Source organism: Spermophilus citellus (genome assembly GCF_964194105.1).
Source record: "Spermophilus citellus genome assembly, chromosome: 4".
NCBI lineage: Eukaryota > Metazoa > Chordata > Mammalia > Rodentia > Sciuridae > Spermophilus > Spermophilus citellus.
Window position 1 is genome coordinate 191,852,727 of NC_138185.1, and position 22,952 is coordinate 191,875,678.

The 22,952-nt window shown below is 41.4% G+C and overlaps 1 protein-coding gene across 1 annotated transcript; it reads right to left on the minus strand.

Annotated features, from left to right (window-relative positions):
- Positions 1 to 13,001: 13,001 nt before the first annotated feature.
- On the minus strand, positions 13,002 to 21,441 carry LOC308648280 (dehydrogenase/reductase SDR family member 2, mitochondrial-like; the record flags this gene model as incomplete). Its single annotated transcript, XM_081292922.1, has 8 exons — positions 13,002 to 13,113; positions 13,386 to 13,441; positions 13,702 to 13,836; positions 14,172 to 14,223; positions 18,387 to 18,457; positions 19,142 to 19,243; positions 19,754 to 19,931; positions 21,302 to 21,441. 8 exons carry the CDS (start codon positions 21,439 to 21,441, stop codon positions 13,002 to 13,004), a joined length of 846 nt encoding a protein of 281 aa, XP_081149048.1.
- Between the last annotated feature and the right edge of the window lie 1,511 nt (positions 21,442 to 22,952).

A 22,952-nucleotide genomic window follows, 5' to 3' on the forward strand; every position in this document is an offset into this window, starting at 1 on the left:
TGTAGGAAGGTAGGGTATGGTTAGAGGAAGTAGGTAAGTGGAAGTGTGCCCTTGTGATTTGTATTTTGTCCCTGGCAAATGGAACTTTCTCTCTGCTCCTGGATGAATGTCCTGCCTACTTTCATCTCCTACAGCCTTCTGCCATGATGTTCTGCCTCACTTTGGGCCAAGAGAGATGGAGTTGGCTGACTATGGACTGAAGCTCTGAAACTGTGAGCTAAAATAAACTTTTCCTCCTCTAGGTTGTGGTATATTGGTCACAAAGGTGCAGAGCTGACTAAACAAGCTCTCACAAGAAGAAACTTATTCTCATGAGAAGGACATTAATCCCCCCTTAATGACCCAATCACCTCTTAATTCCCCATCTTGCAGGACCACCACAATAGCAGACAAATTTCAAAATAGGTTTCAGAGAGGATAAACCATTCTCAGATCACAGCAGATCCACATGATTTAATGAGTCTGATTGTACTCAGTTTATGATGGGCAGCTCTGGTCCCATAGTCCCTTTGTGGTCAATAGTCTGGTGTTCATTCTCACAACAAGGCTGATCTAGCTATTGGTATATTGATTTTTCAGTAGTAAAGACTGATATGAGCCTTTGAAATGATACTAACTGGGTAATGGCAAGTTATTGTACTAAAACTCTTTGAACTTAAAAGGGGGTAGCAATTTATCCTTCCTAAGATGAAGACATATTTTGGGTATGGGTTTGTCTTCCTGGCCTATAGTGCTTGACTAGACATTCGAGAGTGTCAGATGTACTGTCAAGGGATCCACATAACACTTCTTTGGGTTAAGCATTGCACTTCACTGTAAAAGAGTGTGACAAGAGCATATGATCATGAGCTTCACTGGTCTTATCATAAATCTCATCACCCCAAAGTTTCCAACCTAATAAATCATTGGAATAATGGACTAATTTACAGATGACACTATTCATGGTTGAGATGCTGTCCTTCAAGATAATCAGTGAAACGAGGCCATCGTATAGTATTGTAACCTTGACAGGTATTAGCACACAGAACTGGGAACCAGTGGGTGAAAGTTGCAGTGGCCTTACTATAATTCCCAGTGACTGACTTAAGGAATTTTTATTTCCCATCCTCATATCTTTGGTGAACTTGATTTTTGAGTCAGCTGAATGCCTTTACCAAGGACACTGCAAGTATTCCATTAATGATATGTTACCTTTCCCATCCCTTCATTTCTACTTTCTGGGATCACACGTCAAATAAACTATCTGCAGCCAGATATTTTTTATTTTTCATTTTTGTGCTGGGGATCAAACTCAGGGTCTTGAGCACACTAGGCAAGCACTCTAAGCTACATATTCTTGCACACAGGTCTTCATCTCAGGATCTGCTTCCAAGAGAACCAAATTGGACAAATAGTATCAGGAGTAGCCCTAGCAATCCAGAGCTTCAGAATGGGATTCTACACCACTGATAGGTATCAAGAATCATTGATGGGTGAAATGGTGAGTGAATTAGATTCCCCAATTCACATTTGAGACAAGGATTAGTGTGAAAATGATTTATTAGGAAGGGCTCCCATGGGAGGGTATAAAAGGGTTAATAGAAAGTAAGTCTAGGAAGGGAAGGAAATCAGCCAAGAGTGCCATATCAATCACTATCCCACAGAAGATACCTTTGGTTTAACCCTTTTGGGGGTTTGACATTAGTATTTGGAGGGCAGCTTCCAGTGAAGAGAAGGGGGTGGCATGATTATGATGTCTGCTTGCGGGGGAGGCATATCTCTTCCTCCCCCTCCTCTTATTCTTAATCTTTAGGATCCAAGGGTTCTTTTTTTTTTTTCTGGAACACAGCTCCAAAGTACATCCAAATGCAAATGTATTCAGGAATGCCAATGCCAAGAAAATCTGAGACCCGTGGATCTTTTCACTCTTCTGAGTTTCAGTTTGTGTTAGTTGAGGCTTGCTGTTGATGCTTGAATACTTTTCAGAACAAATGGAGATTTAGGTAGATCTGGAAACAGTTTTATCCTACAAATAAAGCATGAACTAAGAGCTTAGAAAAAAAAGTGTGGACTGAATGAAGATTTTGATAATGCTCATGTGTTCCATGTTCTTGTGCTTCTAGCTACAGTATAATCAATATCTTCCTGGTGAGAGGAGGGATGCTAGTAAATGTTATTTAGCTGATGATCAAAGATGCTTAGAAAGAGAGCTGGGGATGTTTAGCAAGGAAAAGAGGATACCAAAATGGGATGGGTGGGGATGAAAGGGCTGTTATCGTTTGAAAGACTGTAATAGGAAGAAAGCACTGACTTACTCGATAGTGTTCCTTCTATAAAACCAATAGGGTCAAGTGTAAAGAGACATTTTTTTCAGCTCAATTTAAGAAGAAAATTTCAACTACCTGGAGATATCCATAGACAAAATATACTGCCAGAAGTAATAATGACTTTCTCAATACTAGAGCTATTTAGATAGGATGGAAAGTCACCTCTGTAGGGTCTTGGAGGGAATTAAAATACTAAATGACAATTGAAGAAGATGACATTTCCAACCTTGAAATATGATAATTCTAGTCTTTGATGAAAATAAAGGCAAACTTGCAGAAAAACCAAGAGAACTCTCCAGGATCATATTGGATGATGAATTACTTGATGATGAGTTGAGAATAATCATTGCTTCTAAGCCAAGTCATATTAGAAGAACATGAACTCCTACATCCCTAGCCATTTTTCCTAAAAATTTTCACTGCATATTAGTTACACAGAGTTATGCGTTTCATTGTGGCATATTCATACATGCATATGACATCTGTTGACCATATCCATCCCCTATTTTTCTCCCTTACCTTCCCCTCAACCCTTTGCCTTATCCCCTTTCTCTTCTTTGTCTCCTCCTTTTTATAATTGGTGCATAATAATCACACAGAAGAGTGGATTTCATTGTGGCATATTCACACATGCCCATAACATAATTTGATCCATTTCAATCTTCAATACCTCCTTCCTCCCTCCAATCCTTTTGCCATACCCTTCTGGTTGGTGTTCCCTCTACTTTCATGAGATCTCTTTTTCTCCCCCTTTTTCCCCTCTAGCTTCCACACAAGAGAAAACATGTGATACTTGTCTTTCCAAGTCTGGCTTATTTTACTTTACATAATAATCTACAAGTTCCATCCATTTTTCTAACCAGCTTATTTATGGCAATATGCTTTGATGAAAACAAATAGTTTTCTTCTTAGTTGAATTTAGGTGTAATGATAACTCACTAAATGAGTCTTCTGGGAACAAACTGTTCTTAGAGGGCTGGGGTTGTAGCTCTTTGGTAGAGCACTTGCCTAGCATGTGTGAGGCACTGGGTTTGATCCTCAGCACCACATAAAAATAAATAAATAAAATAAAGGTATTGTGTCCATCTGTAATGAAAAAAAAAAAAAAGCTTAAGAGGATAAACATTCCTACAAGTGTGTGGAGTTGTACAGATCAGAGATATCCCTAGCTATTTTCCATGTTTTTGAGTCCAAATGAAAAATAACAGATTTAGAATATTTGAGAATCAGAGAAGGTATAATACTGTAGTCCACAGCACATGTGGTGATTTTGAGAGACTCCAGCTCTGAGCTAGCTTCCCACATATGACCTCTGGAATATCCTGGGTAAATGTCTACAGAATGAATGGCTGGATCATATCCTAAGTATATATTTAACTTTCTAAGACTGTGGATCAATATTATCATGTCTTGATTCTTTTTGTTTTGTAACAGGTTTTAAAATGAGGTACCTCTGATTCTTATTCTTTTTTCAAAGTTGTTTTTGGGAATTCTAGACCATCTGTATTTCCATATGAATTCTAGAGTCAGTTTGTCAATTCTAGAAAAGCCATTTGGGATTTGGTTGGGAATGAATTGAATTTATAAATCAATTTGAGGGAAACTGATATCTTAACAATACTGGATTTTATGACTCAATCTTTAATTTTCTTCAACAAATTTATGTGGTATTTAGTGTATAAGACTTTTGCATTTTTTATGGAGATATTTAAATCACTGAGTGAATTTGTGGATCTGTCTATATTTTTCTTTGTACTTTTATCAGTTTTTATTTCATCTATTTGGAAGCACTGTTATTACATGCATGAACATTTAGATTGCTACGTGCTTTTAATGAACTGACCCCCTTATCGTTATGAAATGACCTACCTTCTTTATTCCTGTCATATCCTTTATTATGAAACCTTCCTTGTCCAATATTAATATAGTCCCAGGCTTTTTCAATTAGATAACATGGTGCATTTTGTCCACCTTTTTACATTTAGTGTATTTATCATTTTATACTTAAAATCCATTTACTGTAGATAGCGCATAGCTGGGTATTACTTTAAAAAAAATACAATCTAACACTTTTTAACTATTAATTTAAGGTGTCTAGAGCATTTACATTTAAATTTGGATCATGGGCTACTAGTAAAACATTATTATTTCAATATTATTGAAATGAATATTTTTAATATTTGAAACATTCAAATAGGATTTGAATATGGACTGTGGTTAGATAATAATATTAGATGGATGTTAACATTTTCTTCAACCATTCTTCCAACAACCATGAACAGTTGTTGGACTGTGGTTAGATAATAATATTAGATGGATGTTAACATTTTCTTCAAATCCACTTTAAAATAATTTAAAATTTTTAATAGATATCATATTTATACATATTTATGGGGTTTAGTTTGATAATTCCATACATGTAGACTATCTGTAATGATCAAATCAGGGTAATTAGTACTTCCATCTCCTCAGATATTTATCATTTCTATGTATTGGTGGACTTTAGACTTTTCTAGTTATTTTGAAATATATAATACATTGTTGTAGGCTATAATTACCCTATTGTGTTAGAGAACACTGGAAGAAATTCCTACTGTTTAACAGTATATTGGCATCTATTATTTAACTTCTCTATCATCCCTCCCCTACTCTTTCCAGCTTCTAGTAAACATTATTCTGCTTTATTTTTCTATGAGATTGCTGTTTTTAGCTTCCACATGTGAATGAGAATATCCAGTATTTATCTTTCTGTTCTTGGCTTATTTCACTTAATATGATGTTTTCCCATTCCATTATGTTGCTGCAAATGACAGGATTTCATTGCTTTTTATGGTCAAATAACATTACACACACACACACACACACACACACACACACACACACACACCATGTCAAATTTTCTTTATCCATTCATTTGTGATGAACACCTTGGTTGATTTAATATCTTGGCTATTTGTCACCCATCTCACTGAGGAATATTTAAAATGGGATCAAGCTTTTCTGTTCTCTTTCTCTGTAGTTGGCTTGACATAAAGTGACACATCCTGTGCTTTAATCTTCCTATTTCTAGACTTCAGAGGATGTGCTTCTGTTTGCATTTTTTTTTTGCAACTTCAACCACATCCATTTCAAAAGAACTTCCTTGCACATTGAAGTTCCTCAAGTTTGTGGATGAGTTTTTAGGATTACACAAAATTCGGCTGTGTCTTGGTGACAGAGTTTCCCTTATAACCTCCTCCGTGAGGTATCCTTAAACTAGACTGGAGGCAGGAATAACCCTGGGAAGAGTTTTTCCTGGGAGTTCATTGAATCTCTGGTGTATAAATTCATGTTTAACTTCAACCACTCAAGTGCTGTTAACTTCAACACTTCTCCAGCTTGAATGCATTTCCTTAGCCTAAAGATAAGGCTTTTCCAAAAAAAAGTGAGAAGGTGATGAGAGGAGAGTGGACAGAACTGGAAGTGAGGTGACTGGAGGGGAGAGGAAGCAGAAAGGACCACGTGCACGAGTGCGTGGAGTTGTGGGGATAGACCATGGCTGCTTCCACAGGTGACAGCAGGTTAGAGGGGCAGAGCTTCAGGAGCTGTGAGGAAGAGATGTGAGATTGTACCAGAAAGGAACACTGGGGTCTGTAGGATATTCTTTGTTATTGGTGTAACGCCTGTTAGCACAACACCCAGAGTTAGCTACAGGCACAACAGAGACACAGGTTAAGGGGGAAGGTGGAAAGAACATGTGATCTGCTAACAATTTCAATAATTCTTTTCTGAACCTTTCACTCACTGATAGTGTGCCATCGCATCCATTGACAGTTTGCTTATGTGCTAGGGACACAATGACTGACCTAGGAAGGTATTAACTTCCAGTTGGCATCATTTGGTAGAGTGAGGACAGTCAGGAGAAATCAAGGGAAGAGGGGAGAAAGTGATGAGAGAGCAGAATTGATGGAAGTCCCTTAGCACTTAAGACTAATCTTGGCTTCTCTCGAATAGGTTTGTTGGTTGCCACATTTTCAATATCATTAATTATTTTCATCTTATACATAATGCAAATACTCATTCTTATTATGAAAAGTGTGAAAAATTCAGAAGTCTCAGAGAGTCCTTTGTACTCCTCCCACCTCCGACTAATTAATACTAGTCTCCTTTGAATACACGCTTTTCAGTTCGGAGTGTATCTTCTCTTACATTTTTGTTTATTTATACACTTATACTCCTATGTGAATTTATGAATAGATATTCATATTTAATATTTTGTGGGGCCTTATACTTATTCTTTGTATCACTTTTCTATTGGTTTTCTGTAATGTTTCAATAAAATATGTCTACATCAGGAGGCATATAAGTAACTCACTAATATCAATTCCAAGCAGTGCCCTCTTTCCACTCAGTCTTCCAGGTGAGGTGCTGAAGTAGGAATTTTGAGCTCAAAGCAATCATGAAGTTGTTTGCAAAGAAGCTATTGTAGAGGCTGGGGTTGTAGCTTAGTGGCAGAGTGCTTGCCTAGCACGTATGAGGCACTGGGTTTGATCCTTAATACTGCATAAAAAAATAAACAAATAAAATAAAGGCATGATGTCCATATACAACTACAAAAATAAAAATAATTTTAAAAACCCAAGAAGCTATTGTAATAGTTTCTGCCATGTTGGGGGCATGGGCTTCATTCTTAGTAGCTCTGTGGGGATGCCCAGGGCTTACAAAGAAAGCATAGGAGCCTCAGGTTCATTTTTATTTTGACAAGAAGCATGTCATGACAGTTTCATAAACTCTTGTTCTAAACAGTATCATCTCCACTAATGTGTCCCTACATCCTCAGCATAGCATCTCTGGACATTTCCTTTTGCTGGAACATTCTTTTCCCCAAATGTTCAGGGGTGGGAAGATGGTATACTACCAGCAGCATAGTTTTTGAACTCCCTAAATTCTGTCTTTAAAACAGAGGAACTAGATAGCAAAACCTTAGCCCTGTGGAAAGCATTTGCAAATCTCCATGACAAGGTATTTCCACAAACCCCCAAATAAGAGTGGTAACAAATTACCAACAGCTACAAGATCTGCCTGGTATCAACATCTGTGTGGGAGGAAGAAGATGGAAGCAGCAGGACAGAATCTGAAGGATCTGAGAAAACAGGAATCTCCAGAGAGCTGACAAGAATTCACTGGCAAGCCCAGTGGGCCACTTTGGGAACAGCGGCTGAAAGTGGGAGGGATCTCATCTGCTCCAATTTTGGGAGATGCAAGGGGTCCCAAGTAGGGTCTGAAGGGGCTGGAGTGGTTCAGTCCCTGTGAGCTCTTGAAGAGGATCTGCCAGGGCCCCTTTCTCAGGCAGGGATTAAGAGAAACTGCTGGGAGTGGAACAGGCAAGGGTAACAGGGATGAAGGAAGGGAGGCCCAGGTAGGAGCGGGGCAATACAGATGGAACCAGGAGATTTCGGTAAAATACTGCCACTTTTGAGCAACACATAAAGCTATGGAATAGGGAGCATTCTGAACTTTCATGAACTGTATGTTTTCTTCTGAAAATTCAGGAAAACAAAATTTGCATCCAAAAGAGTAGAGAAAAAAGATCAAAGTCAAAATCCCATCTGAAATTATTATCCAAAAACATATATGCAGAAGAATAACACCCCTACTTGTCAGGAAAAAAATGTACTGACACTTAATATACACAAAGAAAATGTAAGCCAAGGATTTTGTATCTGATGGTATTGACTTTTAAGCACAAAGGTGTAAAAACTGACATACCCTGGAGGAATTTGGGACTGTCACTCTGATAAGCCTTTCCTGAAAAATCCCCTAGAGAACGCGCTTTGGACAATCAAAATAACTAGAAGGACATTGATGGTGAACATTAAATATGGCTCCTTGTAGAGCTAAAACTAAATGAGGTCATCAGGAAGTCAATATGGTTTCTGCTCTGATGATGCAGGTATGGCACAACTGTAAAAACCCCTGCAATTATAGTTACTCATAAAAACTAAAACTGAGAAGATGGAGTATGTATGCAGTGGTTATAGGATCTGATAATGTAGATATTGTCCAAGTATAAAATGGTTGGAGATGGCATTTGAAAAAAATTTAAGCTGTTTTAAAAACATTTGTGGTAGAATGATATTGAATTCCTTGGCCTTTGCGTGGTTCTAAATTTGACTTGGAGGTGCCATTGAACCCATTATACACACACACACACACACACACACACACACACACACAGAGAGAGAGAGAGTTTATTAGCTCTGTCCATTGGAAAAAACTTAGAATCAACAACCAAATTGAATGAGTTGCATCCCTAACATCCAGATTTACATCCAAAAGTGTACAGAAAAAGATCAAAGTCAAATCCCATATAAAATTATGATCTTAGATTACCATTCCCCCACCCCTGCCTCACCCCTAAAAGACTCCAAGGTTTCTTGGAGATGTGTCTGATTCTAGGTCTGGGATGTGAATTTTAATTTTTTATTATCATGGTTTTCTGCTCAACTGTTCTATTACTCTCTCTCTTTTCTTTTTTTCTTTCTTCTTCTTCTTCTTCTTTTTTTTTTTTTGCAGTACTGGGGACTGAACCCAGAGGTCCTCTGCCACTAAGCTACATCATCCTCAGTCCTTAATATGTTTTATCTTGAGACAGGCTCTTGCTAAATTGTCCCAGGCTGGTCTTGAACTTGTGATCTTCCTGCCTCAGAACTGCCAAGTTGTTGGAATTACAGGCATGTGCCACTATATCTGGAAGTTGTTACTTTACTCTTAACACCATTATCTACTACTAGCCCTTGCCACAGATCTCTGGGACTCAGAGATCTCTAACAACCACTGAAGCATTGTTGCTTATTAGAGTAATTACAGCGGCCTGGCCTTTGCAGTTTTAGATTCTTATTATACTGATAAGAGGGACACCAGTTCCATTAGATTCCTCCCTAGTGGTCATTCTTTGCTTACAAAATCCCTTGAGCTTCACAATGATGTCAGTAGATTTCTTGTTCCTTTTCTTGAGCCCTCCATGGAATCACAGTCATTATACATTCTATGGAATGAGCTCATTCCAGCATGCCCACTCAGTGGTTCAGCATTGGGGTAGCTATTCTCAGAGATGTAGTCTGACTATGCAATTTGTGCTGCTTCTTTCAGATGTGATCTCCACATGCTCTTGTCCCTAACCATGATTCTTCTCCCTTCTTTCTCCATATCTCCCTTGGTGAGATTTACTGGTTTTTTTTTTTACTATTTTTTAATTGTTGATGAACCTTTATTTTTCACTTATTTATATGTGGTGCTAAGGATTGAACCCTGTGCCTCATACATGCTAGGCAAGTGCTCTACTACTGAGCCATAACCTCAGTCCTCACCCATTTACTTTTATATTCTCTTATTGCTTACATGTTAGAGCCAACCTCACTGGAAAGGTAGTGAGTTGTATATTGTGTTCCATTCACAGCATGATGCCTCCTGACCCCCCTCTTGAGTTTGGGGGACAATGATGGTTTGCAGGTCAATCATGTGAGAGTGGTTGGAGTTTGGTGAATTCTCAAATTGGTTTTTGACAAAGAAAGCATTGACTTTGTCATTCTCTGTGTTAGCCAGCTTTCCATCACTAACAAATACCTGAGGTAATAAACTTATAAATAGAAAAGGTTTACTTTGGCTCACAGTTTAGGAGGTTCTAGTCCATGATTGGTGGTGAGGGAGTACCACCATCATGGTGGAGAATGCGGTGGAGCAAAACTGCTCAAACTGCCACAAAGCTGAAAAGAGGGAGTAGAAGGGCCTGGGATTCCATAGCCCTTACAAGAGCATGACGGCAATGACCAAAAGACCTCCCACTGGCCCGCCTCTTAGAGGGTCCACCACCTCCCAAAAGTACTTCACAGAGGACTAAGCCTTTGCCACACGGAACTTTGGGTGACACTTAATATCAAAACTATAGCATTCCAAATACTTGAAATGAACAAAATTTATATGAGAAACAGGAAAAAAAGCAGGAGTCATATCTTAATTTGTAGTATAGCTTACTCATTAAGAACATGGGCTTTGAGTATGGGACTAGAGATTATCATGCTAAGTGAAATAAGCCAATCCCTAAAAACCAAAGGCTGAGTGTTGTCTCTGATATGCAGATGCTGACTCACAATGGGGTGGGAAATGGAGGTGCACTGAATTGAACAGGGGGATGGGGGGGGGAAGGGAGGAGTTTTGGGAATGGGGAAGACAATAGAATGAATTGGACATAACTTTCCTCTGTTCATATATGAATACACAACCAATGTAACTCCACATCATGGACAACCACAAGAATGGGAAGTTACACTGTATGTATGTATGATACGTCAAAATATATTCTACTGTTATGTATACCTAAAAGAACATAGGCTTCAAACTTGGGAAACTGGGTTCAAATCTCCCAGGTGCTTGATATGTGAGTGACTTTGGGAAGGTTCAAGTCTCCATTTCCTCGTCTGTTAAAAGTGAAGATTCAGTGCCATACTGTGTCTGGCACATATTACGCGTTAAATAAATTTATCTGTAATAATTGTATGAGAAATCTAGGAAAAGTCTGGATAATCTGTCCTTAGTATTCAGGAGTGTGTGGGAAGCTGCACAGTGCTTTGGTGTGGGTGAGTAGTGGTGGAGGGGCATGACACCCTATTTGTAAGGCACTTTATGTAAAATTGAGAAAATAAATACAGTGACTCTGGGAAATGTTACTGGTCTGATGACCAAAACTGACTGAGAAGGAACCGAGAATGTTCAGCAGAGAAAAGGTCAGGCCAACCAGGGATAGGTGGAGATAAACATGACCTGTCTGAAGGTTTCAAGGTTTGTCATCAAGAAGAGAGAACTGACTTTCTCAGTTGTACTGAATGGTGCACATCCATAGGCTACTGGTGTGTATACCTCTCTAGGGTTACCTCTTCCTTGGCTTCTAAATATTTGGTACCTTTTTGCTTAAGAATCAAAATAACCTTGGATAGGGTTTGATGTTGATTATTTATCTACATTTTCATTTTCCTTCATTCCTTTTCAAATACAACATTCACTTACTTCAACTTTAAGCAGCAACCACTCTGACTTCTCACTCTTTGGGCCCGATTCTAGCTGTATGTATTTGTTACAAATAATTGAGAGATTATTCTCTCAACTGAATGATATTAATTAATCATTGTGTCGCCTCAATGAGACTTTGTGCTTTTAGTCTTTTATAGCAAAAGATGGCAAAAGTTTTATTTGCTATCTTAGTGTAGATCATCCCAAAGCAGACCTGAGACCAAAATTCAGGTGCGAATGTTTCCTAGGGAGATGAACCAAGAGAGAACAATGAGGGAGACAGGGAAGGGAAGAAAGCCAACTAAGGGTGTAGAAGCAGATTTCTGCTGAGGGTGCGTGCCCACTGCTGGGCACTCTGAGAAGTTGTATAGAGCACATCCCAGCACTGTCCCATCAAGGAGCCAGCACTGCAGTGTTGACTCTCCCATCTCCCACCCGTCATTGGTCATGTGTGCTGTGCAGGCACTAACTCCTCCACCCCCCCATGCACAGTCCATTCTGCAAAGAGAAGGCCCCTAGGGGTTTGAGGGAGGAAGCCTTCAATTGTCCACTGAAGATGCTTGTGACCGCAATGTGAGTCAAGGGAATACAGGCAGGACACTTGCAGGATTTGCCACTGTCCCTGAATTTCAGACTTAAAGGGTCAAATTTCATTGTATGAGAGATAGTCCTTTCTGCTTTGGCACACATCTGTGGAAGGCTGAGTTGTGTGAGTGCAGGTGGACCAGAACGAGCCTAGTAGGATCAGGAGCTGCAGAGAGAAGAGGACCCTGAGGGCTGGTCTGTATCCTCAGACTCGGGTTCCGCACTGATTCCTCTCTGTTGTGCAGACAGACTGGAGTTCAGTTTCTGCTCATGGATTATATGTGTGTACTCAGAGCATTGTCCTTAAATTGACCCTGCCTTGGCTTCCTCAAATGTAGAATCAGGGATTAAAATATCAGGTTCACAGGAATGGTTAGGGGGAAATGCAAGTGAGAGCATTTAGTGCTGAAACAGCCTTTTCCTGCTTCCAGCTCTCTCTCTGCATGACTTTAGCTTACTCTTATTAGCCAAAACTCACAAGCACACATTTTGTTTTCTGGCAAAGCTAACAATGATTTAGCTGGTGTTTTTTTTTTTTTTTTTTTTTTTTTTTTGTACCTGGGATTGAAATCAGAGGCATTGGACCACTGAGCCACCTTCCCAGCCCTATTTTGTATTTTGAGACAGGGTCTCACCTTGCTTTTGCTGAGGCCAGCTTTGAACTTGCAATCCTCTTGTCTCAGTCTCCTGAGCCGCTGGGATTTTAGACATGTGCTGCTGAACCCAGTTGTTTTAGCTGGTTTTGATGATGGTTTCATACTATAAGCCCTCCTTCTGATGTCCTTTATTATTTCTGTTTGTGAAGGTTTTGAACCAAAATTTTCACATTTGGAGCACAGGCTTATTATTATTATTATTATTAAATATCTGCCACTTGATTTTTACTTTATTTATTTATTTTTATGTGGTGCTGAGTTTCAAACCCTGGGCCTTGCACTTGCGAGGTGAGCGCTCTACCACTGAGTCACAACCCCAGCCCAGGGTTATTCTTAATAAAGTATTGCTGCATCTGATTCCAGGGCCACATGAGGCTTCGGCCTGAAGAGATGAACTCCAGCTCTGAGCTCAGAGGTGGGGGGAAAAACCGGCTATCACAATGTTCTCGCCGGTGATGTAGCTGGCATCTGGGGAGCACAGGAAGGACACGAGTCCTGCACAGTCCTCCGGTTTCCCCACTCTGCATGGAGAGAGGAGATGGGTGAAGCTGGTGACACTTTCCCAGGAGTACTCGACTCACATGCAACACTGAAATCAAGAACTACCCAGGAAGATATGTGGGTGCTGTGTAGGGAACTGTAAGGTCATCACAGGTCTGGGGAAATTGTCAAATCCCCCAAAGTGGAATGGGTCTAACCTGTAGAGGGATGGTCTGTGATCTGTTAACTTTTGAGAAGGTTCTGAGGTGATGCTAATTCAGATCTACAAGGGACATTGCTTCACCACACCTACCTCTGCATTCCAAATATTTTCTTCCAATCTTCCTCAAAGTCTGGGACTTCAGTGAGCTAAAGGAAAGGTCAAGGTTAGTGCTGCTCATACAGATGGAGTCCTAGGGCTGTGGAAGGACTTCTGGAGCACTCTTGGTTTGCTCTCTACATAGGACTGATTCTGACTCTGCTGCAGAACCCAAAAGCTGTGGACCACAGCAACAGAGCAAGAGACCTTTCCAAGTCTGAGAGTCTAGGTCTCTGTGGGGTATGGCTTGCAAGCAAAACGCACCCTAGTGCCCAGTGGTATTGGAACAGAAGCTCTTCTCTGTACTTACCACTTGACTGAAGTCTGTTTTGATAAATCCTGGTACTAGGCAGTTTACCCGAATGTTTTTCGGTGCAAGCTCCACTGCCAGAGTCTTGGTGAGGCCCAGCAGGGCTGTTTTACTGACATTGTAAGCCCCCAGCTTCTGTGGTCGGAAAGGGAAACAGATTAATAGGCTAGAACTGGGGATAAGGATTGTCCCTTGGATTTCCTGAGTTCTGGCCCTGGGCATTCACTCCAGTTACACCTCCTGATCGCCAAGTCTGGGAGACAGTGCCTGGAGGAGATGGCAAGATGTTCCCAAGAAGGGCGTTTTATACAGAAGGCAAGATCAGTGATATAGAGTCATCATGTTTACATGTGAGTAGTCCTGAGGGAGCAGTTGTCAAACATTGGCTACTTCCATGTACCTGATTTTCCAGTTGTAAAGGAGAAGAGTTTCCTCTTACCCAGTTGGGATCCATAGATGGTCATACTTACAGCAAGTGGAACATAAGCTGCTACTGAGGAGACCAGGACCACAGAACCTTGTCTGGGAGGACAGAGAGGGTAGAATGTGAGCTGAAGACAGTTATCTTGTGTGTGACCAACAAGGAGGAGGGTGAGAATAGCCTGGGCCAGGTAGAGGGATTGACCTCCATTTCCTGCAGGTCTTTGATTATGTTCCTCAAACTACATTGCCAGGGAAGCCATCTATGTTTGGATTTTGTTTTTGAAGGAATATTTATGATTATAGATTACAGTTATTGAATAGTAATAGGACTGGCCAAATTTTCTCTCTTTTGAGTTAGTTAAGACATATAATTTTTTAAAAATTGTCAATGTTATTAAACTTCATTCTCTTAGTTCCTTTTTACTGCCTCAAGATCTCTAATGGTGCTTTAAGTCTTTATTCCTGATATTGTTTCTGATGTTGGTTATTTGCCTTCCTTTTTTCTTGATCAGCTCCCACAGAAATTTGTCAAAGGCATTTGTTTTTAAATATTTTTTTGTTTCCTTGGTTCATATATTATATTTTGTCTTTTCCATTGATTTCTGCTCCATATGATTTCCTTTTTGCTTTCTCTGCATTTGCTTCTTCCCCCTGCACATTTAGTTTTGTTTTTTTTTTTTAAATTTAACATAGACAATATAATACTCTGCTAACCACTGTTCTTTACAATCCAGAAATAGATACTTTCACTTCTTTGTTTGTAAAGCAGGATTTTAAAGGTGTACTTTAAATGCAGCAGTTGAGTTGAGAAACTTTGTATAAAGTGCTGTGGTTTATCTGTCCTATTTTGATTTTTTAATCTTTATTTATTTTATTTTATATGGTGCTGAGAATTGAACCCAGTGTCTCACATGCTAGGCAAGCACTCGGCCCCTGAGCCACAGCCCCCTTCTTGATTCCTAGTTTTTCCCAGAACAGTAATTCTCCTAGAACTATTCCTTCCTAGCACTATAAACTCAGTTAACAGAAATGAGAAACTTGGAAAACCTACCATTGTTGTCTAATTCAATTTTAAAATTTTGATTTGGTTAAAATTTCTAGCTTAACAATCTTTTTCTTTTAACTGTAATCGCTGATAGCCAGGATTAATACCTAGCATTCAATTTTGTGATTTTTTAAAAATTCACCTAGTTCTCTGTTTTATTTTTTTGTCCATTCTCTCTTTTGGACTATTTTTTTCTATTTATTTCTTCTCTCTCTATCAGTTTAAAAAATATTTAATATTCAATTGCAATTCTTGTAGATGTTACCTTAGAAAGTAAGTGTGTTTAGCTAATCAAAGTTTGAAATTAATATTCTTATCCTGTCTCAAACAACATAAAAATCTTATAACAGCTTATCTCCATTTCTGCCTTTCTGACTTGAATATTATTTTTTGCATGTTTTAATTATTTCAACCCTACAAAACATCATTATTGCTTTTTATAATAGGTGGTTAAGTTTGTTCATATGTTACTGTTTTTTCTGTGCCTTTCTTACTTTTATCTCAGACTTTCCATATGGGATCATTTAGTTCCTTCTGCCTAAAGAATATTATCTAGAACATCCTTTAGTTAATGGTTTGGTTGTCTGAAAATGTTATATAACTTTGCCCTAATTTTTGAAAGATGCATTTGGTAGGTATAGCAACTATCAATTCTAGGTTGATAATTCTTTTTTTTCCCCCCCAGCGTATGGGAAGCTCTATTTAAATTGGGTCATGAGGGAGGATAATGAGGATTTTAGCAAGTAGATTAAGAATGAATGGAAACTGAATGAAATGGAGTTTCCTTCATGAACTACTTTGTCCAAAATGTTAAATAAGACTATCTTTTAATTGCTCGGATGCCATAATTAATAAAATAATAGTAGCAGTATAAATAATGTTTATTATAAGTATTTAAAAATTAATCATACTATGTATAAAATAATCTATACTATATATAATATTTATTTAAAATAATGTCTTTATTATAGTAAATATTCATAAATATACTCTTTAGTGCACTTTGCTTAGTAATTTATGTATTTATCATGTCAATGAATGTTCAAAACAGATCTTCTAAGCATCCTTATTCTTACTTAATAGATAAGGAAATGAAGGCCCACAGAGATTAAATGCCAAGAATGTGTAGCTACTGACAGGACATGTATCTAAAGGTAGATCTCTGTGATTCTAAAATCCATGCTATCTATCTTCATCATACTAGTGGTTTACAACCAGTTTAGGAAAGTTAGATTCTGCAGACATACCCAGGACAAGTAACAGGGGATTAAGTGGAGGAAAAAATGGGTAAGCTCCAGGATCCAAATCCACCTTTCAACCTGCACATCTGTATCTGCTTTTGTCTGTTTTATACAGAATATTGTTGTGCTGTTAAAAACAGCCTGAAAACCATTGCATTGAGTAGAACCACACTAATTACTGGTATTTAGCCATTTGTAATCTACAAAAGTGGTGTTATTAAAAATATGGCTCAGTCTAATAGCACACCGTGCTTGTGTTGGAACTGGAAGGGGCCTTAGTAGTCATTATTAGAAGTCCTGGCTGAATTTTACAGAGAAGCAGCCCAGGTTATACTAGGAGCTCAATATGTGCTTGCTGAATTCAGTGGCTGCTCCAAGATTTCAGTAGGGGAGGAACTGAGGGGAAGCGGTCTAGTTGGAAGAGAGGTGTTAAATCTGAAGCCAGATTTACAGATAGGTAGTTAGTGTAGTTAGGTAAATGGGGTCTAGTATCAAGTAAGATGAATAAAATGGAGGCCATTATTGGGAATGGATCCAGGAAACCAGAGCAGCACTTGGGGAAATTGAAATGTTAATGTCTCCAAGGCCCAGAGACCATCCCATGGAAATGTTAATGAAGCAAACTAATCTAAAAGCCCAGGCCCTTCCTGCCCAGATTACTCCTTTAGCCCATCTGTCCCCCACCCTTTGGGCTTTCCCACCTACATTCCATCATTGCAAAATAACCCAGAACAAAGGATAGGAATACAGGAAAGCTGAAAGAAGACCTTAGCTATAAAAGAGGGAAGACCTCTCCCTTCCATGGATTCCACCTTTTGGGTCCCCTTCTTCCTCCGGGAGAAGTCTTTTCTGCTGTCCTTTAATAAAGCCTCTACTTTCCACTCTAAACTTGCCTCGGCGTGCTTCTCTGGTGTTATACTTCAGCATTTGGGAAGAAAGGACTGGTCACGGGTAAACTGCGGTAACAAATCTACATCTGCAGAGCAGTTAATCCAGATTGAGAAAACCTCCTCTGATATTTTAAGGAGGGAGGGAGGACCATGCTGGTGACTTGACTTTCAGAAGATTCAAGGCTAAGTAGGAGCAGAGGCCTGAGGGACTTATTTCATTACAGGAACAAGACTGGCCCAAGCTGGAAGATTAGAATGGGAATGGCTATAGCACCTTCAGGAGAAGCTGGGATGTAAGGTGAGGCAGACAATGGGAGGCTTGAATGGCTGAGTCTGCAATGCAGTAGGTAAAAAGTAGCTCCCCTAGCTCCCTGAGCAGTCAGCTTGTTCCTGCCTCAGGACAAATACTGAGCTCCTGAAAAAAATATCTGGAAACATCCCATATCACTGAGATCAGTGAAAAACCAGAGCAGCTGGAGACAGCCCCAGGCCCACCTCACTGGTGAAGATGGAGCTGGCCAGGTAGGCATCTGCCCTTGGTTTTGGGGAGAAGCAGGAAAGAAGACTTTCTATTTTGGAAATTATGGGGCTCCAGGGAGAGAGAGAGGACGTGGCTGGTCCAAGAGTTAAGAATTCTGGGAGGAAAGAGTTGAATAGAACTGAGAAACATGGCTGCTCTGATTTCAGGAAGGCCCTGGGGAGCTTCAGGGTCATCAACCTGGACACTTGTGGCCTGAGCTTCTACAGCCCAACAGAGGCCACCTCTACTTCTCTGACTTCAGGACTGTTGAGGGGACTCTGGCCCTTCTGTCTGTGGATCCCTTGGCTTCCTTTTAGAAGGACCCTTGCCAGGCTCTTTGACCACTCAAGATAAATTCCCTGGGTACACTAATGGATAGAATGCTTTGCTTTCTTTCAAACCCAGAAGTCTGAAAGATAATCTCTTGCTGTCTCTGTGTTACTGGTTCAGCCAATCCTGTTTCCAAGCAGGAAGGTCTAAGTCAAATCTGGCCCCTCTCACTCTTGCTTCCCCATCCCTGTTTGATGCCAAGTAATTCCCTCCCTATTCTCCTTCACCACCCTCACCCCCTATTCTCCATGTGGGGCAGCAACCGGCTCAGCAGCAGGGCTGGGGCCTTCACATTCACACTCAGGATCTGAAATCAGAGCAAATAGGGGTGGGGGAGGCGAGACACAGTCAGTCCACCATGTCACCACACCTGGAAATATACCATGTTAGTATGTGGGCATGACACCTCTGACAAGGGGAAGCAGGACGGGTGCTGGGCTTCCTGGCATGCATGGAGGTGGGGGCTTCCTGAAGGTACAAGAATAAAGAGATCAGGCTGAGGACTTGTGTGGGGGGGTTGAAGACCTGGAGTCTTCAGGGTCTCTCCTGTCTCGAAGGACACAGTTTTCATCAGGAGCAGAGACACCAGCAGGTGAATCCAGAGAAGGCTGGATTTCAGGGTTATAGCCCAGAAGTGCCAGTGTTAAGGACTAAGCATCTCCAGGCAAGGAAGAGAGTCACTCTCTTCTGTGTGCTCTACATTTTTTTGGTGATGATTTGGTTTTATGTTGGATACTCCCTGCAGATTGGGAGCTCCTGAACAGAGTGGGCAAGCACCTGCAACTTAGACACATTTCCACCATGTCACAGCTGAAAAAATGGAGGCTCATGGATTCTGGGTACCTGGCCTTCCTCTGTGCCAATGAGCTTGGAGGGTGGATGTATGGGAACTGAGAACCAGCTCTGGGTGTGTGAGCTGATAGGGAGGGAGGGCACTCAGAAGGTGAAGATGAAGTCTCACCCACCCCTCCCTGGCTGCCCCAGACCTCACCTTGTCCCAGACGTGTTCACTGCTCCCCAAGGTACTTCCCACAAAGGGGTTGACACCTGCTGTGCACACCAGGAAGTCCACACCCCCACAGTGTTTCAGGGCCTGTGGGAAGGGGACATTGAGGATCAGGGTCAGAGGGTGAAAGACTTTTGCTACAATGGGACTTTATTTCTGTTTAATGTCCCTGGAGTTGTGTCTGGTTCAAATCCAGGAAGGGAAAAACCCTGAGGATGAAGGACTATTTGTTTTAGGAACCAGGTATTGAGCTTCTGGACCAAAAAAAAAAAAAAAAAAAGGGCGGGGGGGGGGCAGGGATTTGCCCTACCCACTAATCCTATGCCTTTTTATGTTCTACTCCCAGGCACGCCTCGGGGCTGTTGATTTCCCAACACATGTCTCATTCACACCATTTCCTGAAATGTCTCTGTCACCCCTCTGTTTTCCTGATCATGCTAGCTCTGACTTAAAACCAGGGCTTCCTTATCTACAACTTCTTTATTCCTCTCAGATTCTTAGGAGGACCTGGCTGATACTCAACAAGTAGCTGGTCTCCTAGTGTGGATCAGAGAAGCAGAATCCCTGCGTCCCTGACTGTGTTTCTGTGCCCCTCACCGTGGCTACCAGTTGCTCATGGTCTTCAGCTTTCCCCACATGACACACAGTGCCCGCCACACTCAGTCCTTCCCTCTGTAGTGTGTCCACCGCCTGGTCCACATTTTGCTGCTTCCGGCTGCTGATGATTACGTGGGCCCCTTCCTGGGCCAGACGCCTGGCAATACTGAAGCCAATCCTATAGGCAAAGATGGAAAGGATATGACAATTCACCCTTGGGCTGAGCCCTTTCTTTCTTGCTGTATTTCTTATCCTCAGGTTCTAAATGAATCACCCCCCCCCCACCCCCGCCAAATTCAGAATGAAAAACCAGCCTCTATCTCAGAGCAAAGCCTGTCCAAGGAAGGGACATGGCCTTTGTCCTTGGAAAAACCCACAGAGCACTCCTAGGCACATTCCCACCCTGCTAAGTTGTTTATCTACAAATAACAGGAGAGATCTGCTGCGCCAGGTGTCCCTGACTCAGTCAGGCTAGGTAGGGATCCATAGCAGCCCCCTAGCAGCCACCAATCAGCATAAGACAGGGAAATACCTGGGATGCCAGATGACCCTCCCAGTATTTTATGGTGGTTGATAACAAGTTGGGAAACCATGTAGTTCAGCACGTACACCCCTCTTGGCTCAAACCAATCAGTTCAAATGAATACCCCTTTTGTACTGACCAATCACCCCTACCCAACTTGTTCCCGCCAGTGAATGTGCTAATCATGTTTTAGAGTTGTTATTTGATTTTCCCGTGGTGTGTGATGATTTGCTATGATGTATGCGAAGTCCCTCCCCTCTCCAAAGAATGTATAAAACTGCTGCAAACCCTGGGCTCGGGGCCTCTCAGCGTCACCAGTTGCTGTGTGTGTGCGGAGGACCCGAGCTAGCTCGCAATAAACACCTCTTTGCTGCTTACATCGATCTTGGGTCTCTGGTGGTCTTTGGGGGTCCCGAATTCGAGCATAACAAGAAAAGCTCACCTCATACCTTCCTTGTGGATAGTAAGAGGACCCAAAGTGATAAAGAGGGGTTGCATCTGTCCTGGTGTACCGGACCTCCTATGTACCACATCAGACTTTGGCTTTCCTTTACTGGAACTAGTATTTTGACAATCCATTCCTAGTTCTTCACAGTTTTGGTTTGCTTTGCAGCTATAACCTAGAGCTCCTTACCTCAGACCTGTGAATCCACAGGGCTCACAGGCATGCAGCTTGGCGGGATGGGGTTAATAACCCATGTAGTACAATTCTTGACTGATGGGGGTCAGAAGCAAAGGCTGGATGCCCTCTGCCTTTCCCTGATGGGTGCCTCTGAGATTGGTTTCATGTTTTCTCTGAGCCTGTGGACCCATCACTCTCTGACCTGTAGCAGACCATCTTGGTAACACAGCCTGCACTGTCTTTGTCTCCTTCCTGGATTTTTTCTGCTGTCATTGTTTCTCTTAGGATCTCTTTAGTATTCCCTCCATACTCCTCTACAAGCACATAAACCCGGTAGGTTTTGCTTTGTGGGGATGAACGCCAGAGACACCCATACCGCCTCAGTTCCCAGAATTGCTCTCACCCATTTGTGGATCCTGTGACCACTGCAACTTTGTTGATCAGTTTGAGACTACTATTGGCCACACTGCTGGTGCTTCTCATGGAGAGCAGAGTTGCACTGGGCAGGAAGCTCTTCCAACCCCAGGTCAGGGGCCTGAACATGGTTATTTCTGTTGTCTTTCCTCTGGTGAGCTTGGCCCAGGGAGGAAGCCCTCTAGAAAGGCAATGACAGTTCCAATAAGTGGATTCAAAAGAGTGAAGTATACTGGGCAAGAGCTGGGCTGGTCCAGGGTCACCACTAGAAGTCCAGCCTAGAGCCTGCATCTCTAGTCCTTCCAGTGGTTTTATGCACACAGAATTCTCCATATTTACTCTCTCCTCTTTAACTGGATGGTTTCTGTTGTCTGGAATCAAATCCTAACATACACACAGAGGTTCAATAAATATTTATTCATCGAGACTCCCTAGAACAGTTAGTTCACAGGTTGGCTATGGAAGGACCAAGAAAATTAAGTTTCAGATGTGAAAGGGATCTGTAAACTGTAGGGTACTAACCTCCAAGTAGCTCACATCTGCTTCCAGTAATGAGCTTTACCCATTTTTATCCCCTGTAGGTCTCTCACCTCAAGTCATGGGAAACACCTCAGTCCCTGCCTGCGGTTTTCTGCTCTGGCTGCTTTTCATCCCATGTTTTCAGCACATGAGGGGAGTCCTTTCAAACCACCACCCTGTACTGATTTTTTATATTCTCAAGGTGACCTCTTAATCCCTGTGCTTACTTCTCTTCTAAATTTTATCTCACTAACCCTAAATGACTGTGTTGTGTTTATCACTTCCAGCAGGATGCCCAGTGTCTAGTAACTGCTTATTGGCATTTGTTGAATGAATGAATAAATGAGCGAAAGAAGATCTGGCTGCAGTGACACAATAGTTTCTTAGGGAACCCACTGGACCATTGTTAAAATTCCTTAGTGTTGGGTGCAGATCAGGCTGAACTGTGTTGTCTGCAGGGCAGGCTGAACAGATGTTGGCTGCAAGATAGCCCAGGCACTCAAACCCCCCTCTATCTGGTCCTTTATCACCTGTTTGTGTCAAGTGCTGCTCAAGGCTGAGCACTCAACCCCCCTTGGGCCAACAAGGCAGCTTGCAGACCCAGAGGCCCCATTAGATTTGGGCTATAAAAACTCCCTCCTGCCAGACCCCCCTCTCTCTCTCTCTCTCTCTCTCTCTCTCTCTCTCTCTCTCTCTCTCTCTCCCTCTCTCTTGCTATCTCTCTTGCTTTCTCTGTCTCTCTCCTGTGTGCGCTTCCCCCCCCCCCCACCCCTCTTTTTTCATTTCTCTTTGTTGCACTGCTGCAATAAAGATCTTTTGGTTGCTCCCAGTGTTGTGGTCACCTTCCTTTCACTTAGGGCAGGTCAGATAGCTCACCCAGGCTGTTGGCTGTGTCAATCCAGGTTTGGTCTCAAAATATTTATTGTAAAGTAGCCATTCCTGATTTAAGTGCTCAGGTGCTGGCCATCAGGCTTTGTGTGCAGGGGAAACTTGTGTTTTCCTGATATTTAAGTTACTGACCTTCTGCTCAAATCTCCACAGATCTATGCATGTGAATGTACCGTATTTACATAAACCAATTCTCTTATTTAAGCACTTCGACTTAAGTAAATCTTAAGCAA